The sequence below is a fragment of the Helobdella robusta genome (genome assembly GCF_000326865.2).
Source record: "Helobdella robusta unplaced genomic scaffold HELROscaffold_56, whole genome shotgun sequence".
Lineage (NCBI taxonomy): Eukaryota > Metazoa > Annelida > Clitellata > Rhynchobdellida > Glossiphoniidae > Helobdella > Helobdella robusta.
The window spans coordinates 335,845-356,640 of NW_008705301.1; the positions used below are offsets into that span (position 1 = coordinate 335,845).

The 20,796-nt window shown below is 33.8% G+C and overlaps 3 protein-coding genes across 3 annotated transcripts; 1 reads left to right on the plus strand and 2 right to left on the minus strand.

Moving 5' to 3' along the window:
* Window positions 1-1,643: 1,643 nt before the first annotated feature.
* HELRODRAFT_186003 (hypothetical protein) lies at window positions 1,644-3,447 on the minus strand. Its single transcript, XM_009028515.1, has one exon. The coding sequence runs from the start codon at window positions 3,221-3,223 to the stop codon at window positions 2,852-2,854; it is 372 nt and encodes a 123-aa protein (XP_009026763.1). The 5' UTR covers window positions 3,224-3,447; the 3' UTR covers window positions 1,644-2,851.
* An 8,665-nt stretch (window positions 3,448-12,112) lies between these two features.
* On the minus strand, window positions 12,113-15,313 carry HELRODRAFT_179707 (hypothetical protein; the record flags this gene model as incomplete). The annotated part of the gene is made up of 8 exons (XM_009028516.1): window positions 12,113-12,241; window positions 12,904-13,109; window positions 13,340-13,397; window positions 13,535-13,591; window positions 13,838-13,918; window positions 14,097-14,196; window positions 14,492-14,591; window positions 15,298-15,313. 8 exons carry the CDS (start codon window positions 15,311-15,313, stop codon window positions 12,113-12,115), a joined length of 747 nt encoding a protein of 248 aa, XP_009026764.1.
* Window positions 15,314-18,116: 2,803 nt separating this feature from the next.
* HELRODRAFT_143604 (hypothetical protein) lies at window positions 18,117-18,861 on the plus strand (the record flags this gene model as incomplete). The annotated part of the gene is made up of 2 exons (XM_009028517.1): window positions 18,117-18,352; window positions 18,639-18,861. Coding segments are annotated over 2 exons (459 nt in total), but the record flags the coding sequence as incomplete, so codon positions are not given.
* Between the last annotated feature and the right edge of the window lie 1,935 nt (window positions 18,862-20,796).

Consider the following 20,796-nt stretch of genomic DNA (forward strand, 5'->3'; position numbering starts at 1 on the left):
CCATGCCATGCCTTTAATATGAATTTTGTACGATATATTGCTCATATTTGCTGCCTTCACGCCGAAAACCAATAGAATGCTTGGCGTTGTTGTTGCGTTTGTTGTTGTTGTTGTTGAGAATGTTGTTGAATTTGTTGTTGTTGAGAATGTTGTTGAATTTGTTGTTGTTGAGAATGTTGTTGAATTTGTTGTTGTTGAGAATGTTGTTGTTGATGTTATTTTGAATGTAATAAAACTTCCATAAAACGTCTGATATTTATGTTCCATTGCGACAACTTTCGCTGTAATCGTCTTCGTCGTCATCATCATCACCATCATCACTATAACCACCATCATCATCATCATCACCACCATCATCATCATCATCACTATTACCACCATCATCATCATCACTATCACCACCATCATCATCCTCTAACCACTTGCTCGGAACATCTCTCCTTAAAATTACTGTAACTCTGGAGAGCGCGTGAGAACTCTTCGAAAAATTCGCTCCCAATCTCCTGTACCCTGTGTTTGAGGAAGGAGGAATGAAAGAAAGAATGAAAGAAGGAAGGAATGAGATGGATGGAAGGTATATGAAGAACGAATGAAGAAGAGTGAGGAGAAAGACACAGAGAAAGAAAACCACGGAGAGAGACAGAGGAAGAAAGGGAGAGAGAAAGAGAGAGAAAGAAGATAATTACGATGAAGAAATTACCAAATTGCAACTAAATTGCAAATTCCTCCTCATTATCATCATCTCCACCACCATCGTCATCATCATCTCCACCGTCGTCATCATCATCTCCACCACCATCATCATCATGACCAACCTTATGTTTATGGGTGTCTGGGGCCAGTTCTTGTTGACCAGGTCATAGAGAAGCTCATTGGCCGATGGAACTCGTTTGATACTCAACTTACGTATGCCTAATTCTTGGTCAGTTAGTGTGTACGAATCATTATCGTCGTCAGATGACATTTTCCGGAAATTTATCTCTTATTGTTCTATCATTATTATTATCATTAATTACAAATTATTATTAATTTAATAAGTATTTAATCAGCAGCCGGTACGTTCCTTACTTAAATGACAGCAATTATCCCAATTAATTATAAAACTGCTAATCAACGAGTTTATTATTACTGTTACTACTACTACTACAACCACTATTATTGATTATTAGTAGTAGTATTAATTATTATTACCATTATTTAATTATTATTATTACAATTATTATTTATAACCATCAATCTGTCAACAAAGCATCGTCAAACGAAATGCCTGTCAGCTTTCATAATTTCAACTATATATATATATACACTCATACAAACACACACATATATATATATACGTACATACACACATATATATATATACGTACATACACACATATATATATACGTACATACACACATACATATACATACGCACATATATATAAATATGTACACACATAGTTTGTATAGCGCGCAGAGAAGCTGAGATCCAAGCATGTGTATGTATTGTTGACATCTCTTTATATTAATACCATAATGTGTTCGTCGTTCTTATGCTATAACAACTACCAGCCACTCAGCTAGACTGTTTAAAGCAGTTTTATTTCAATTAAATCTATTTTAAATGATTTTAATTAATTAGATGCAAATCACACAACACATTTCACATCAATGGAACGCATTTTTTACTAAATTCTTTTTTTAAACTTGCAAAGACAAGATATAATTAATCCAAAATATAATCAATCAATCTGATGATTAACTCAACCATTAATCAATAAGTCGATCAATTAATTATTAAATAATTAATTATTTAATTGATGAGAAACTCTATAAACTTACAAAAAAATGTCCTAAACACCTTTTTAGGATACAATCTTTTATCATGTATCTGACAGATACATATCTAGCACACACATATATACACGACCCAGAAACATATATCTATATCACATCCGTACATATATAGATAATATCCATATATACATCTATAGTATCATTCAATCAAAATAAAATATCAAGTAAACATGAATATATATATTATATATACATATATTTAACACTAATACAACTCATTGAAATTAATTAGGTACTATTGTTGGCATTGGGTATTGATTTAACCTAACTTGGAAAAAATTGCAGAAAATAAAAACAAAGAAATAATACAAGTTACATAACATAGCAATGATAACGGCACATACATACAACATAGATAATGAAAGTCATATTCGCTACGTACATAGATGGAAGATAACTAATTGGATGTCGAACATCGAGTTAGCAACCAACCCTCTCCCATTACTTGAATAAATAAGCACAGTTAGTGGGCAAAGTTTAAAAATTTTCATCAGTCACAGAATGTAAAATTGAACTTGTTACATATGAACAACACAACATAGTATAATAAACAGCAATTGTACAGTATCTTCTCATAAAATTCAACTATATAAAAGAGCTATTCTAATATTTATAATGTAATTGTCGAAAACAGTTATTTAAATATTCACATTACAATTACATTACAAATTACTATCGATCAATCTGCCCGATCAAATCAAAGATCTCAGTTCTCAGAAGAAATTAACCAACCATTTAATGACCTAGAACCAAATAAAAAAACACTACAATTATTAAACCAAAATTTTGATCATCGAGCCATCCAGCCAACAGAACAGACTCCACTACATCAATGACACCCAACCAATCTTGTCAAAGACTTTGTCTTCTAACCCAGCCAGCCAAATAAACTAAATGTTAATCATTTGCTTTACAACTTTACATGAATCCAAACCTACCTAATTATAGGCCCCAACCAATCAACCAGCCAATCAAAATCAAACGAAACCACAACATATCAAACGACAGAACGTTATTTGGAGCTGGTGTACTTAGTGACTGCCTTGGTCCCCTCACTGACGGCGTGCTTGGCTAACTCCCCGGGCAGCAACAGCCGGACCGCCGTTTGTATTTCACGGCTCGTAATTGTAGAACGCCTGTTGTAGTGGGCCAGTCTCGAGGCTTCGGCGGCAATTCTCTCGAAGATATCGTTCACAAAAGAATTCATTATCGACATGGCCTTGCTGCTGATTCCAGTATCCGGATGAACTTGTTTCAAGACCTTGTAGATGTAGATGGCGTAACTCTCCTTTCGTTTGCGCTTGTGCTTCTTGTCGCCGGTGCGCACGGCCTTCGCCTTGCTGGCCGCCTTTTTCGCGCCTTTACTTGCCGGTTTTGGGGGCATTTTTCAGTTTAACCGATGCCTTTTAAAATATTGTGCTTAAAAAAAACTGTAATTTAAGTTAGGAATTAGTGTAGAAAATGTTTTAAAAGTCGAGTAAAATGTTTTTAGAACGATTTAGCGTGAAATAATCTACTTCTCGAGCACAACAACCGCAAAACAGCACAGAACTAGAATTCCGGACGATAAAATGCATTCGAAAATTTTCTTTATATACAAGAAATCTTTACAATAATCACGTGATTAAGTTACTAACCACTCTGGACCAATCAGAGGCCAAATATTTTCTTTGTCGGTTAGGTTTTCAGGGATAGGCCGTTGTAAATTAATTTTTAAAACGACATATGTTTAATTTTAAAATTTATATTAGACGATAATTTTAATTATTTTTTTAAAACAAGATTCAGTAAATTACATTTTTCTATATTCCAACAAAAACTTGTTACTACATGCCTACGTTCATGTTCAATACCTATACTATTCGTTACTTTTAAAACTTCATAATCATATTTCTTAATTTTGTATATACTCGGATAGCCATACTTGCATGTATATTCTAGTTTATTATTTTATAATTTCAATCTTTATTACGTCCGTTTTTCGTCCTTTATTATATAAAATCCACATAACTAGAATAAAAATACAATATTCGAAATAATTTAGTATCTGAATTCACTTTTAACCATTAACCACAGGTTCTTAACTTTGCTAACTTTCACAACGTAAGCTAAATCCGTACGTTTTGTCGTATCCACCAAAGTAATTATTGAATTGTTAATTAATTAATTATTCATAATTAAATTTAATTATTTATTTTCTGTACATTTTATAACATTTTCATTAAATTTAGGTCCGAATGATGGCTTTAAACGACCGGAACAATATTCCCTGTCCACCAAGTCCAAATGACATTTGAAAAGAGAATTTTCACAAATTATGGTGCTACTATAGAAAAAATTTATAAATATATAATATATTTATATATATACCTGTATATATAACATATATTATATAAAGTGTGGTTCAAATATTATGATTAGTATTTATATTATTACATCTGGGGCTGATCCAATACTTAGAAGATTTCCTACACTTAATTTTAATTATATATATATATGTATGTAGCAGACCAGTCAGTCATCTCTGTATCTTGTTCAACTTTTGTTTTGATTGTTTCATTTATTTGAGACTAAAATTGTACTGTTTAATTTTATTCATGTTGTATAATTTAGGTACTAATTTAAATTTATGTTTAAATATTTTTCAACTATTATTTAATTAGTAAAAATTTCAAAGTGAATGAAATACATATAATCCCCAAAAGAAAAAACTTTAACAGAATGGACCGGGATAAGCCAGAGAACTCTACTGTAAATAGAATCTATCAAATTAGGAAAGTTAGGAGAAACCACAATCACCACTACTACAACTTAACAAACAGCAACAACCACGGCAAAAGAACCAGAGGTAAAAGTGAACAAAATGCCCCTAAAAATTTGCCTAATTTTAGTGAGAGTGACCTCTTAGTGATGAGGCTGGTAAACGACGCCAGGGAGATAGTGATAGATAGAAGAGTGGAGGAAATGCAAAGAATAAATAGAGAGATTGAAAAAAAATATGCCGTTAGTTAGTTGTTAGTTTGGCAGTTAGGTGCACCCCTGGTCTGCTTGCTGCTAGCTAGCTTGCTAGAATCGTTGTTGTTGTTGTTGTTGAGATGCGTTTTTAACGGCGTTTCAGCACATTGCTAGAATCAATTTTTAAAATTTGTCACACGAGTAAAAGTTAATTCTAATATAAAATTTATCTGAAGAGTTTAATTTAACAACTAACATGCATGTTTTTAGTCATATTTACCTCAATTTTCTTTCTATGGTTATATATATATATATATTTACAATATTCTATAAAAATTATGGTCTATTGCCAATATATGTATGTATATATATATATATATGTATATATATGACTGGGTCTGTTTAATTTAATGATTTATGTTCTATATGTTTTAATCATCTAACAAGTTTAAATTATGATGATGATAGTAGTAATAAAGATTGTCATGATGATGGTGAGAGTATTTATGATGAGGAAGAAGATGTTGATTGTTGGTGTTTTTTTTACTGTTTGCTTCATTTGTTTGTTTGTCTGTTTGTTTGTTTGTTTGCTTGGTTGTTCGTTCGTTTGTTTGTTGGTATATTTAGGCAGTTTTTAATTTTCAACACTTTAATAGAGGATAGTTTTTTCAGTTCATATTTATGCGTGTGTGGGAGTGTATATGTGTGTGAGCGTGTATATGTTTGTATGTGTATAATATGTAAAGAAAACAGTGCTGGCAGTCACTTGTGTGTATTGCTGTGATCAATCACTCGTTTGTTCAATGGTTAAAATCGTTAGAATGCAGCAGAATAACTAATCGACAGGTAAACCACGGAATGAAGCCAACCGTCAATAATTAAGCTTCTCTCGTCAGATGTTTCTTGGCCGTAAATCCTCTGTGGTAGTCGCTTCTCGGAAGATTATCGTAACTCACTGGCAAACCGCTGTGGAATTTTTCCACGGATGTTATTGCTAATTTGCTTGCAATTCGCACGCGAAACTTCTCCGCGATGACATGCTCTCTTCATCTGCTCGAAACTTCTTCTGGCCTCTTCTTAATTCTCCCTCTTCTTTTCTTCGTGTTGTTCTTTCTTCTCTGCTTCTTCGTCGTTCATATAGCTACCGATCTGCTTGTGAACGTGCCGCATAAGAGTGTCCCGTCCCATAAATGAATTTACAACCTTTAAATCACTTTACAACCTTTTAATCACTTTACAACCTTTTAATCACTTTACAACCTTTTAATTATTTCACAAGCGGTTCATCATTCTCCAATGCATGCTTAACAACTTCTAACTGGTAGTTTTTTTTCTATCTCGATCCCACGTCTGTAACATTATGTAAGCACTCTTCACATGGTTTTTTTCACATGTGCATGTTCATTGCTTTAATGTGCCATTGCTTTATGACGTTGTTGATGCTGATAATAATATTATTTATAATAATATTATTAATAATGATAATAATAATATTATTTGTAATAATAATAATAATTATTATTATTGTTTTTATTTATTATTATTATCGTAATTGATAATAATTTTCATAAATTTCAACATTGATAGGAGGCCGAAAGGGACAAGATGATGGCTGCTGGGATGAAGATAAAGGATGATGATGTTGATGATGATGATAATAAGGTGATGATGATGATGATGGCGACAGTGATGACGACGACGACGATGATGATGATAATTTTTTTTAATTACTTTTGTATTCATTCATTCGTTGGTTAGTTCATTCATTCATTCATTCATTCATGCATTCATTCATTCATTTTTTCATTCATTCATTCATTCGTCTCTTCATTCATTCATTCGTCTCTTCATTCATTTTTTCATTTGTTCGTTCATTCATTCCATTCGTTCATTCATTCCAAAATTCTTTGCATTTTTCAATTTTTACCTGTACAAACATTTTAAACATTCTGTTTGTTATGTAACTGTTAGTGTATGTTTATTACTATTATTATTACTATTATTATTGTTATTATTATCATTGTTATTATTAGTTAATTATTTCATTTCTTATCGTTGTCAGAATTCTCAGGCGAGACCACAACAACAACAACGCCATCATCATCAGCACCAACAACGCAACAATTATCATCATAACAATGACGGTTATGATGATAATTGTGATGGTGATCGTCATCATCATCAACATCAGCAAAAGAGAGGTGGATACAGGGGGAGAGGAACATATAGAGTAAGTGGAAGATGATGATGATGATGATGATGGCGATGATGATGATGACGACGATGATGATGATCGCGATGATGATGATGGTGATAATTCGATTTTAAGTTTTAACATTTTTCATAAAGGCTATCAGAGGTGGCAATCATCATCATCAACAACAGCATCATTATCAACAACAACATCAACAACATCAACCACAACAACATCAACAACAACATCAACCACAACAGCAACATAGATTCCAAAAAATGGTACCTAACTTGCTGAACGAAGGTTGTTTTGTATTATTATGATTATTGTAGTTGTAGTAGTAGTAGTAGTAGTAGTTGTTGTTTTGTTGTTGTTTTGTTCGACCTATCTTTTGTGATTTCATTACCAATTGAAGCTCAAGATCGCACATGGTGTAGTTGGCTTTGGTTTTAGCTGGAAGATTTGCCGCTGACACATATTTTTCAGCGATAAATCTTTTCCAAATTCTGATGGAGAAAAGCACTGCTATCATCATTTTAATTAATATTATTATCATTTTAATTATTATCATTATTATTGTTATTATGATTATTGTTATTATTATTATTATTATTATTACTCAATAGTATTTGCAGATAAAAACAGTAGTAGTGCTACTACTACAATGACGACGAAAAAACATCAGCAACAACATCAACAACAGCAACAACATCAACAGCAACAACAGCAACAACATCAACAACAACAACATCTACAACAACAATATCAACAACAACATCAACAACAACAACATCAACAACATCATCATCATTACCTGAAAGTTCTGACGGTATCGTCATCATCACCTCACTCGTCATTATCTGCGTCATCATCAGCATCATCATCCAGAAGCGTCTTCATTGATGATGATACTGACAAGCTGATCATTAAAATTAATCTCAACCAGCCAACAACAACAACATTACCGTCATCATTACCCCCACCACCACCATCATCATCATCAGCACCTCCGCTATTTTCATCATCATCATCAGCACCTACGGCAATGCAATCATTATCAGCATTGCCATCATCTTCGTCGTCGTCTTTTTCATCAACTAATGACTTGGATAGGTAAATTTTAAAATGGGGAACGTTGTTGTTGATGTTGTTGTTGTTTATCTTGATGATGATGATGATGATGACGATGCAAGTGATGATGATGATAGTAATGATGAGGGTAATGATAATGATGATGGTGATGATAATGATGGTGACGATGATGGCGAAGTTGATCGCTACAAATGTTGATTCTTCCTCATCTATCAGGCATAAAAGGTCTCAACGACAACAACAACAACAACATTACAAGCAACAACAACTGCCCCACCATCATCATCATCAAGCAGATCATTATCATAACTCCAGCAACAATCCCGATAACAATAATAATAATAATTATAATAATAATAATAACAATAATACTAATAATGATGATGATGATAAGAAGAAGAATAATAATGCTAAGTTTAGAAGGGATAGAGTCTTCAGTAACAACAATAAAAATACTAATTACAACGCTAATGGTAAAGACAAAACAACAACAACAACTACTACTACTACTAAAGTTAATAATAATAATAATAAAAATAATAATGATGATGGTAATAGCAGTAGTAATATGACTACTTCTGCTACTACTACTACTACTGCTACTACTGCTACTGCTACTACCGCTACTACTACTACTACTACTACTACTACTACTAAAGTTAGTAATAATAATACGAATAACAACAGCAACAAAATGTTTGGCAGAGGTGCATCTAGAAACTACAGAACTAATAGAAATAATATCAATAATAATAATAATAATAACAATAAGAATAATAATAATAAGAATAATAATAACGTCAAATTTGGTAGTGGTAGGTTCAATGGTAAAAGTGCTAGCAAGTCGAGAATAAAAGAGGATTACAACAACAACAACAACAACAATAATAATAATAATAATAATAATAATGATAATAATAATGATAATAATAATAATAATAATAATGAAGAGGAGAATTGGGACTGCGATTTCTACGCTCTTGATAATAGTAATGATAATAATAATATTAATGCTACTACTGCTGCTGCTGCTGCTACTACTGCTGCTTCTACTACTACTGCTGCTGCTGCTGCTACTACTACTGCTGCTGCTGCTACTTCTACTACTACTATTATTACCGATAGTAACGTTACTATTTCTGCTACTAAAGATAATAGAAAAAACGGTGATATGAATAACATTGACGACGACGATAATGATGATATAGAAAATTGGGATGATGGTGATGATGACGATGAAGAAGGAGGTGTTGATGATGATGACGAGCGTTGTGGTGGTGATGATGATGGTGGAAAGTATGATGATGATGGTGATGAGTATGATGACTATTTCGACGATGCTTATTATAATGATTACAGAAACGCACCTAATGTTGTCAGCAATAATACTACTACAGCTGCTACTACTACTGCTACTTCTGCTACTACTACTACTACTGCTACTACTACTACTTATGAAAATAATGATGATGATAATAGTACTAATAAAAATACTATTGATCCAGCGAACTTAAGTGATGTTACCCAGCAAGAAAATTCATCAAACGAAACTGAAGTTACCCAGCAGCAGCAGCTAGAGCAGCTGCACAAGCAAGAAAGTGGGGTTCATAATGATGCTAATGAAGCGCTAAAAAATGATGATGTCCTGTCGATGGCGGCAAAAAATGAACAGGGTAATCATTTAACTGGTAAGATTGTTACAGAAATTGATCAGAATTTGCCAGAAACCAGTCGAGATTTGCCGGAAATTGGTCAAGATTTGCCGGAAGAAGGTCAAGTTTTGTCAAATAAAGGTCAAGATTTTCCGGAAGAAGGTCAAGTTTTGTCAAATAAAGATCAAGATTTGCCGGAGGCATGTCAAGATTTGTCGAAATCGGGCCAAGATTTGTTGAAAATTGGTGAAGAAATCTCGAAATAAGTTAACAATTACCGTAGCAAGATCTATATTTATCAATACTGCTTTGACAAAGACTGACTATAAGTTGAAGTTTATGAATATATATTTAAGTTAGACAAACTTATATACATATATATATATATATATATATATATATATATATATATATATATATATATATATATATATATACATTTCACACACATACATACAGACGTACACATACATGCAGACGTACACACTTTTGTTATGCTATTTTGCCTTGAGTTACATATACACACGTTTCTTTTTAAATTTGCTAATTCGGTGTTAGATCATTTTTTTAATTTATAACAATTATTATTTATATATATATATATACATTATATAAAATATGGTCTTTTCCCAACACACATATATATGTATGTGTGTGATTTGGTTCGTTTGTATTTATAAAATCCCTAATTTAATTTATACTTTTTTGGGTGTAATTGCATCGAATGTTTAGCCAAAATTTGACGTTCAGCTTCGGCCTTTTTGAAAAGCCGATTATTCTAATTTCCTCTTGAGCCACCAATTTGTTGGATTCTCGAACAATAATTGATGATAAGCATCAGTGAGAAAATTATTTTTGCCCATCACAGCTGTTGGAACATCAGATTTTCAATCAACTCTATCAGATTTTCAATTGAATACTATCTCGATGAAGATAGACAATGCACTCATATATATACACTACATATTTATGAATTCATATTTAGGTTATATAAGCGTGTATATATATATATATATATGTATATATATATATCTTAGACAATGTACTCATATATATACACTACATGTTTATGAATTCATATTTAGGTTATACAAACGTGTGTATATATATATATATATATATATATATATACATTCACATACATATACACGTACGTACACATACATACACACCTAAATATAGAGACATTATGTGTGTTGGAAAGACAGGAACCTTTTGTACTGTTACTTTCAATAGCTTGATTTTCCTTCTAAAACAGGGATGGGCAAACTTTTTGCTGTAAGGGCCGCATTGAGAACTGTTTTACCTTTGAAGGGCCGCATATGTACTTGAATAGCGAATTTTTTCGACCCGGGGGAAATTTTTTTAAGATTTGTGACTCACTTTTTTGGTCAATGTCTGAAGTTTGCCTACCCCTGATTTTTTTTTATAAGATTTGTCGGTTTTTTGGTATTCAGCTCTTAGCTTCGGCCGAATGTTGGATCAACTATCAATCACGCTGTTCGGGTGGTCGCTACTATTTATAAGTTCTCATTCTATAAGTTGTTTGGTTTTTGTTCTGTTTCATTTTAAAGTTAAATTGTTTTAATTTGTATTTACTCATTCTGTTATTCATTTAATCTTTCTTTCTTTTATATATTCATTCATTCGCTCATTCATATTTGTTTTGTTCTTCTTATGATGTTGCCTTCTTGGGATTGCATAAAAAAAGTTTAACGTAACTTTACATACAATCGATAAACAAATGAATAAATGAATGAGTGAGTGAACAAATGAATGAAGGAAAGAACTAGCTAAAGAATGAATGAAGGAAGGAACGAACGAGTGAATGAATGAATAAATAGCCAATTACCTAATAAAATTGTACACATAATAACGGTTGACTTCTAATGTAACTGATCATGAAAATTCTTTTGTTGGGAAACATTATTCATTCGCTTATTCCTTTACTTATTTATTCTTTCTTTCTTTCATACATACATTCATTTTATTTATTTATTTAACAAATTTATTTTAATTATTTTGGTTTGTTGGAATTAATTTTTTAAATTTTTGATCAATAAAAGTTACACGATTTTATTTTTCTAAAAAATGAAATAAATACAAATTCATCATTAACAATATTCTCAATCAATCAACCAATCAATCAATTAACCAATAACTCAATTAACCATCATCATCATTTTCATAATGGTTATCATCATCACAATCAGCATCGTCATCATTCTCTTCATCTCCTAAATTTCAAATTGGATCTTGCAGGGCTTAAGGTTAGTAAGTGGGACTATAAATAGCCGGGAATTCCACCCATCATCATCCACACAGTCCTCATCATCGCCATCATATTCTTCCTAATTCTAATCCTTACTGATCCCAATTCCTAAATCTTGAGCCGGATCCTGTTGATGAGAAGGACGATGGGTAGCCAGGAATTTCTGAGCTGCAGTTTGGGATTTAGCGGGTTGAAGTCACATCTCTCTAGGGACTTCAGATAGAGGTTAATCGGTGTCTGGATTGAGTGAGTGAATGAATGAATGATAAATTTAATGAATGAATGAATGAACGAATGAATGAGGGAATGAAACGTACGGACGAAAGAAAGATGATCTTCGCCTCTTTTGGCAACCTATTCCAATGCTTCCTAACCTTCAACAAACATTCTCAATATATACAACAATCTACAATTTTTATGTTAAAATACATAATGAACATAAAAACAATAAAAAATAATAACAATAATAATAATAAGGAAAAAACTTTATTATCATTACCTTTTCCATGTGTTCATTGGCTTTGGTTGCTAGCTCAAATGCAACTTCTTCCAGTTTAGTATTTTTAACACTGCTTCTACCATTACTACTACTACTATTACTTCTACTACTACTACTACTAATAGTTTTATTATTACTGTTATCATTATTATTAATGTTAGTAGGGGTAGTAGTATTTCTGTTTCTTAAAACAACTTCTTGTGGAGTCACGCCGTGCTAGAGAGAATAGAGAAAGAGAAAAAGAGAGAGAGAATAAAAAAGAAAGAAATTAAATTGGTTAATATTTATATACTTTTCAATTAGTCATTATTACCATCCCCATCATCATCATCACCACCGCCATCATCACAACCACCACCGCCATCATCATCACCACTGTCATCTCTATCATTATCATCACCTTCATCATTAGACTGACGGGGATGTAAACGATATTTTTAGCTGCGTTATGGGGTATGGCTCTCAGAAGTGTTATTATTCCTTGGGCTTTTCCAAGATGGCCGACTGCTCGATTCAGGATGACGTCATCGTGATTATTATCATCATCGTCATCTTTGTGATTATTATCATCATCGTCATTTGCAGTGTTGGGGCTGGTAGCGATGCCTACAATGATGGCGATAGCGATGATGATGAAGATGACTCTGATATAAGTAAAAGGAAAGAAATCCAATTATCAACCGACAGATAAATCATTTATTCATTAAATCATTCGTTCGTTCGTTCGTTCGTTCGTTCACTCAATCAATCATTCACTCAATCAATCAGCCGTCATTCAACCAACCAACCACATAACTGGAGTATCAGAGAATAAGTGGATGAATGAATGTTCTCACTCACTCTCTCCAGCTCAGCTATGTTAGAAAATGGTATATCAGAACGAATTTGGCTTTCCTGTATGTTTGTTTGTTTGTTTGTATTCATGTATGTATGTATGTATGTATGTATGTATGTATGTATGCATGCATGCATGCATGTATGTATGTATGTATGTATGTATGTATGTATGCATGTATGTATGTACATCATACCCTTGCTCTGAGAATTCTGTCAAACAATGCCCTGGACAAATCATGTCTCTTTATCAGCTAGGAAAAATAATAATTATAATTTATTATTTTTCGTATTAATTAATTATCATCCTATTCCTCATCATCATCCCCATCATCATCGTCATCATCACCTTGTTCAGTTCAGTTACAACAGGAGATGAAGGAATCACACGATCCTGTCTTCACCATGAAAGAATGAATGATTATTATTATTACTAACATAATTACGATTATAATCATAATTAATATGATTATTACTATTATTATCATTATTATGATGACCTCGTAGATGTTATTTATAGCGTCCTTCCAGAACTGCAATCTCATTCGACCAATCTGACGATCTGAGACGAGGTCTCGAATCTAAAAATAAAAGCCTTTCTTTTAGGTCTTTATATTATCATTGCCATAAGTATCATCATCGTCGTCGTCATCATCATTAAATCATAACTATTATTACCATATAACTACAACATCATCATCATCACCATAATTGTCCCATCATTATCATCATCACATCATCATCATCATGATCACTGACCTGGGACAATTCAACCTGAAGTGCTCTTAAAACGAAAGCCCCGTCTCTCTGCCTATCTCTCAAGAGAAGCGTGGACAAGTAACTTTCATAATCACATTTCCTTTCATTTTTAAAAAAACCAAATAAATATAATTTATTTAATTAATTAAATTAAATTAATTTATTATTTAATTAATTGTAATCATTTAGTAGTTAGATTTAGTTAGTAAATATATAATATAATTATAATAACAATATAATTAGTTCATCCCATTTCAACTACTACAAAGCGTTAAAATTAATTAAATAACATAAAATTATTTTTACATTTTAACATTAAATTAAATTAAATTATTAAATTTAAATAATTGTTAATTAATAATTGAATAGTTTGAAAAAAATTTGCAAATGCTCACTTCACGAGATTGAGGCAATAATTTAAATTATTATTATTACTTAAATTTCTCCAAACATTTTTTAAAGTTTTATAAATGACTTTTCTGCCTAATAGTACGCCTAAATTAGGATTTTTTAGGAAAAACATTTATATCGGAATAGTGGAGAAGCGATAATAAGGATTTTAAACAAACGAAACTTTAATTTGGACTTTTACGGTAAAAAAAATATGTGTTGAGGATCTTTGCTCAATTTCAACCTAAAATATTCAAACATAATGTCATTTTTATTACACAAAATTTATAAAATTAAATAGTATTAAATAAGATATTTGTAATAATTTGTACAAAAACAAACTTTTTTATTTAAAAGTTTGTTAATTACCACCTCCAAAATACACTTAAATGTTTTAAATAATTGTAGTTATCATAAATTCAATTTTTAATTACATTTAATGTTTTTATTTTGCCACTTGAAACAGCAAAAATATGTTAATATTGTCTGAAATCCAGACAAAAAATGCAATGTTTTATTTTAATTCCAAATTCACTACAAAAGCATCATTAAATTAACTAAATAAAGTTAAATTTTAATTGAAGAAAACTATTTCTAATATAATTAACAATTTTTCACATATAGTCATTGAACAGTTAAAGATTAACCAGAGTATGTATTATACTGTACATATACGTACAGTAGAACCAAAACGTCATATTTTGTAGAATAAAAAAAATAGGAAATCCAAAATCAATACAAGTTTCGAACGATAGCTTCTAATAAGTCGATAATTAAATGTTATTATGGAAGGTTACAGGAACAAACTGACTTGAAACTTCTGCCATTAAGTTTGTCTAAGCCTAGCCTATGACAATCAGCTCATAAATTCATTTAAAAAGGCTAAAATTGACCCATTCCGATCTTATATTCATTTGACTAACCGACTTCGATTCGCTAAAGCGACTCTATAAATAGTTACCGTCGCTAAGAATTTCTAGTTTTCATTCTCTACCGTCAAATCATCTTTCGCAAATTAGCTGGAGAGCAGAATAAAATGAAATTCTTCCATACTTGAGTCAGGTCGAGACGTGTGGAATAATAAGGGAGGGAGAGAGAGAGAGAGAGAGAGAGAGAAGAGAGAGAGAGAAGAGAGAGAGAGGAAAAATTGTGAAAAATATTGGGACTTGCATCGGAGAGAGGAGTGAAATATTGTAGAATGAACCCGTCCAGTGCAAGGAAACATTCAGATTCGAGACTCGAAACAAGGCAGTCGAGGGCTAAAACTTTGGTGAGAGTTTAAAATATTTACTGCTCCAAATCTCTTACCTCAATTCATATAATAATAATTTCAAAGTTATTATGCCGTAATTTCAATTGCAAATGTTAAATCTCACTCGTCAATGGCGCATATTTTGATTCTGAATATTTTAACAACGAAAGTTTTTTTTTTAATAATTTAGAACGCCTCGCCAAACGCTACAGATTCTCTGCTGAGTGGCCACAACACGAGTGCGTCGACGACTCGAAAGCGGAAGATCGATTCTTGCGAGTCAGTGACGACAGTGGTCGTGTCGACGTTGGATGCAGATAGCAGCGGAGGCGATGGTAACAGCTCAACCACCTCCATCCATCAGTCCACACAGGCGAAATTCAGCAAGCATGACGAACTGACCAGCCAGCAATTAGCCGTAGGATCGCCATCATCATCCTCATCTTCCTCGCAAGACGACTACACGCTACTGAACGCTCTGATGATGAGCGCCGATGACGAATTCAGTTCTTGCTGTTGCGGAGCTTGCTCACTTTCCAGTTCCGGAGCAGCCAGCCATCAGACGCACCACAGATATTTCAACGAGGGACTCGGAGATCAAAGAACTCGCTGCCCGGGTATCCATCGTTACGAGGTCTACGTTTCGGATTCCAGCGCGATCGGTCAGTCGCAATCGCAGGCACATCCCTTCCAGCTTCGAATGAGCAATTCCAGTTTGACCAACCTTGCCGGACATAATCAGTTTGCTCAGTCTACGAACAGTTATAAGTTTACAGTCAACAGTGCAGAGTTTTTCAATTCGATTTTCAATGGAAAGAATGGAAAACATGGCGGCCCAACGTACCCCTTTTCCAATCAGAGTAATTTTTTAGCAGCTGGAAATGCTTTCTGGAAAAATCAGAAAGTTGCCGTCCGTCGGTTTGCTTTTGAATGCGAGCTCGGCGACAAATGGATCGAAAACCCGAACCGCAGATCGTGCAAACTCTTCAGGGCCATGAATAAAAATATCAGTGGCATCAACCAGGTCTGCACAATAATTCTTTCTGGTTATTAATTCATCCTTTATAATTCATTCTTTATAATTCATCTTAATAATTCATTCTTAACAATGCACGTAAACTTATTCAATGTACAACGTGAATAATAAAATAATGATAAAATTTGGGAAGGTTATGGACAAACTGGACATGCAAGGAGTGAAACTGACCAGCCTGCTATCTAGCGGCAAATTCAGTCACGTGTTTGTCGGCCAGCTGTTCACTTTCCGACACAAGGTGGCAGTGAAGATCCACGAAACTAAACTGAGGTGTCACACCCCTAAATCTACGTCATCGGCAACAGCCAATCAGAAATCAGCTACCCTCAACGCTATCCGGGCATCCAATCAGCTGATGACCAAAATTTTTGCAACGTCACAAAGTTACCATCAAAAAACAGAGTCACTGCCCGAGGAGGTGATAGTAATAGTTTTTACTCTCTCGCCCACACACACACCTACACACACACACACCACACACACACACAAATGACATCTGTATATGTGCTTATTATTCTCTCTCGCCCACACACACACCTACACACACACACACCACACACACACACAAATGACATCTGTATATGTGCTTATTATTATTATTTGTGTTATAACTGACCCCTTGAACTTGTAAATTATCAAATTAATCCAAATAGCTACATAAACCAGATTTACAACTTCGCGTCAAATCTCACTTCTATGTCAACTGTATTCCGTCTTCTTTCCTTGTTCTCTTCTCTTTCGTTGTTCCTTTCTGGAACCTCTCCTCTTTACATAGCTACCGACCTGCTTGAAAATGTGCCACATAAGAGTGTCACGTCCCATAAATGTATTTACAACCTTTTAATCACTTTACAACCTTCTAATTAATTCACAAGCGATTCATCATTCCTCATTGCATGCTTAACAATTTCTAACTATTAGTTTTTATCTCGATCCCACGTCTGTAGCATTGTTCATCCTGTCTGCATTTAAATATGTCCAATTATAAAAATTATCTCCTGGACCATCTGTAACGATACCTTCATGGAAAATTATTTGTAATTATTAAAAATAATAATTATAATAATTATGATGATAATTATGTTTGTTGTTGCATCCGTTAATTAAATTATTAATAACGGTTTTTTCTGTAAAATTTTGACAATTTAGTTTAGTAGGCTTCAAATGGAAACATAATCGCAATATTATCATCATCGATTATACATTCTCTCGTTCATTCATTCGTTCGTTCGTTCGTACGTTCATTCATTCATTCATTCATTCATTCATTCATAAGTTTATCCATTTATTCATTCATCCACTTATTCACTCACTCACTCATCCACACAAAAACTAACCCCAGATAGCTTTGCACCGGATATTACGTCACAAAAACGTCATCCAACTGCTGTACGTAGAGCAGATCGACCAGCACTACGTTTCTCTAATGGAACTTTGCGACTACGGAAATCTGCAGCAGATGCTGAGAGCCAGTCCTGGCAGCGTATTGGCCGAACCGATTTGTCGCCGATACTTCAGAGATATGCTGGAGGGAGTGGCCTACTTACATTCACAAAATATAGTCCATAGAGACATCAGGTTTGTCTGTGTGGAGGTGCTATTTGTTGTGTGCCGAGTACCGTGTCTTGTCTTTTCCAATGGATATTGTTTTAACTTTCTCTGTGCTAGGCTGTTAGTGAAAATTCTTAGCTTGTATTTGAACGTAAGTTAAATAGTAATCTAAATGACTGAATCTTTAAAAAATGTTTTCTCTTATTTGTTTTATTTTCATCTAGTAGACAACATCTTGACATTGAAAATGTTTTTTGTTATAAATCTGTGTGGTAGAAGAATTCATCAGCACGCCGCTAAACTGAAATTTCAGATGCGAAAATTTCTTAGTAGACCACCACGACTGCGTGAAACTCTGCGATCTAAGTTGCGCAACACGGTTCTGCAACGGCGACGAACTGCAGACGACTTCCTACGCAAATTCCGCCTACCTCTCACCTGAAATCATCGAGAACAAGCCATTCAACCCGAGAACAGCTGACGTTTGGGCTCTGGGGGTATGTCTTCACGTGCTACTAACCAGTAAGCTGCCGTTCACTGCTTCCATCTGCTTGACGGTTCCTACAGCCACTGTAGCCTCGACAGTAACGACACCTCATAGTTCCTACGCCTCTGTTCCACCTATTCATACTTCGATTTCTGCTAACGCGGCTATCGCTATGAGCAATCAGTTGGGCTCTAGCGTGGTTGCGGTTGCTAACTCGGCCACAGCCGCCATCACTACATCGGCAGCCGTTAATCGAAACAGCGCTGGAGGGAATGTCCATTCAGCATCCTCAAATGACGCCACCAATCAAAACAACAGCCCTTCAAATTTCCCAACTGGAAATGTACCTCAGACCGTCTCGGCTGATATGATTACCGACGATGCCGTGAACGATTCCGTCAGTTTATCGTCCAATACTTTCGAAATTCCCGGTTCGGCTCAAAATTCAGAGGTCAAGGATCTGGGGTCAAAGAGCAACCAACAGACTGCCACCACCACCACCGCCATTACCCTGCCGCAGTTGGATCACGTCGAAATCGAGCCACTGATCTTGATGAAGAGGGGTGTTGACCTGAAGGTTGTCGCCCCTTCTGTTATAATATCGGCCGAGGCAGTTGAACTCTTGAAAGGGCTTCTTCATTACGTCATAAAAGTGGGTGGAGTTTATGAAATTTATAATTATTTTGATTGGTTTACATCTGACCAATAGCGAGCGTCAAAACAAAATTTATTAGTCATTTATTGATAATTTGATTAGCTTTGTAATCTACTAGTCTACAGCAATGAAATTAATAATTAACAAACCACACGCACGCACACACACGCACACATACACAAATACGCACACACACACACACACACACACACACGTACACAGGTTAGGTACAGTTTGAATAGAGTGCGTTCGTCATCCTGGCTAAAAGATCCTGAATTAAATTTAGAGAATAACATCAGTAGCAAACCCTACATAGGCAATCACTACATGGTCTCGAACCAATTGAAGTATGCTTCAAGCCTTAAGGAGAAAGAATTGAAGGAAGCTTTCGAAATTTGAGTTTTTGATTGGCTGGTTGGCTGGCTGGTTGGCTTATTGATGGATGGTTGGTTGGTTGGTTGACAGCTAGATAGATGAATGGATAGATAGATCGATGGATGGATGAACGAAGGGATGAATAAATGAGTGAATAGATAGAGAGCTTTAGGCCGTATAGTTGAATTAATTGGTAAGTAAGACACTTTTGTTTAATTATTTAATGAATGTGGGGATGAAACTTATAAATACCTCAGCCATTAAGTTCAAGGTTTAAGTAACATAGATTATTTGCCTGACCGACCGACTGACAAACAACTGTGAAGAAAATGATTGAACTGATAGGTAGATCGAGGAATCAACTGGTAAATGAATGAAATCCGTTTAGTGGATGGATAGATCAACACACAAACAAAAACTTGTATAAAAATTTATAATTAGGTCGAGTTAATAATTGAACGAATGACAGAACGATGAGTGATTGACTGACTGACTGACTGACTGACTGACTGAATGAATGAATGAATGAATGAATGAATGAACGAACGAACGAACAAATGAGTGAATGAATGAATTTTCAAAAACAGAAGATATATAAAATTAGGCCTGAAGCGATTCAACTGAACTGAAAATAATTCAAATAGTTCTGTATGTATGTGTGTGTGTATGTATATGTGTGCGTGTGTTTGTGTGCGCGCGTGTGTATGTGTGCGCGCGTGTGTATTATTGCTACTAATGTATTGTATTTAGCAACTAAATAAGTTAAAAAAATAGAAAAATATTTTTTGTAAATTTCTGACCGCCACTGCTGCTATACTATTAATACTGCTACTACTACAAATATTAATAATAATAATAGTAATAATAATAATGATGATGATAATAATAATAATAATAATCTAGTTTTGGTTAATGAGATTCTTTTTTAAATAGAATTTTTTCGTTTCGTTTCGA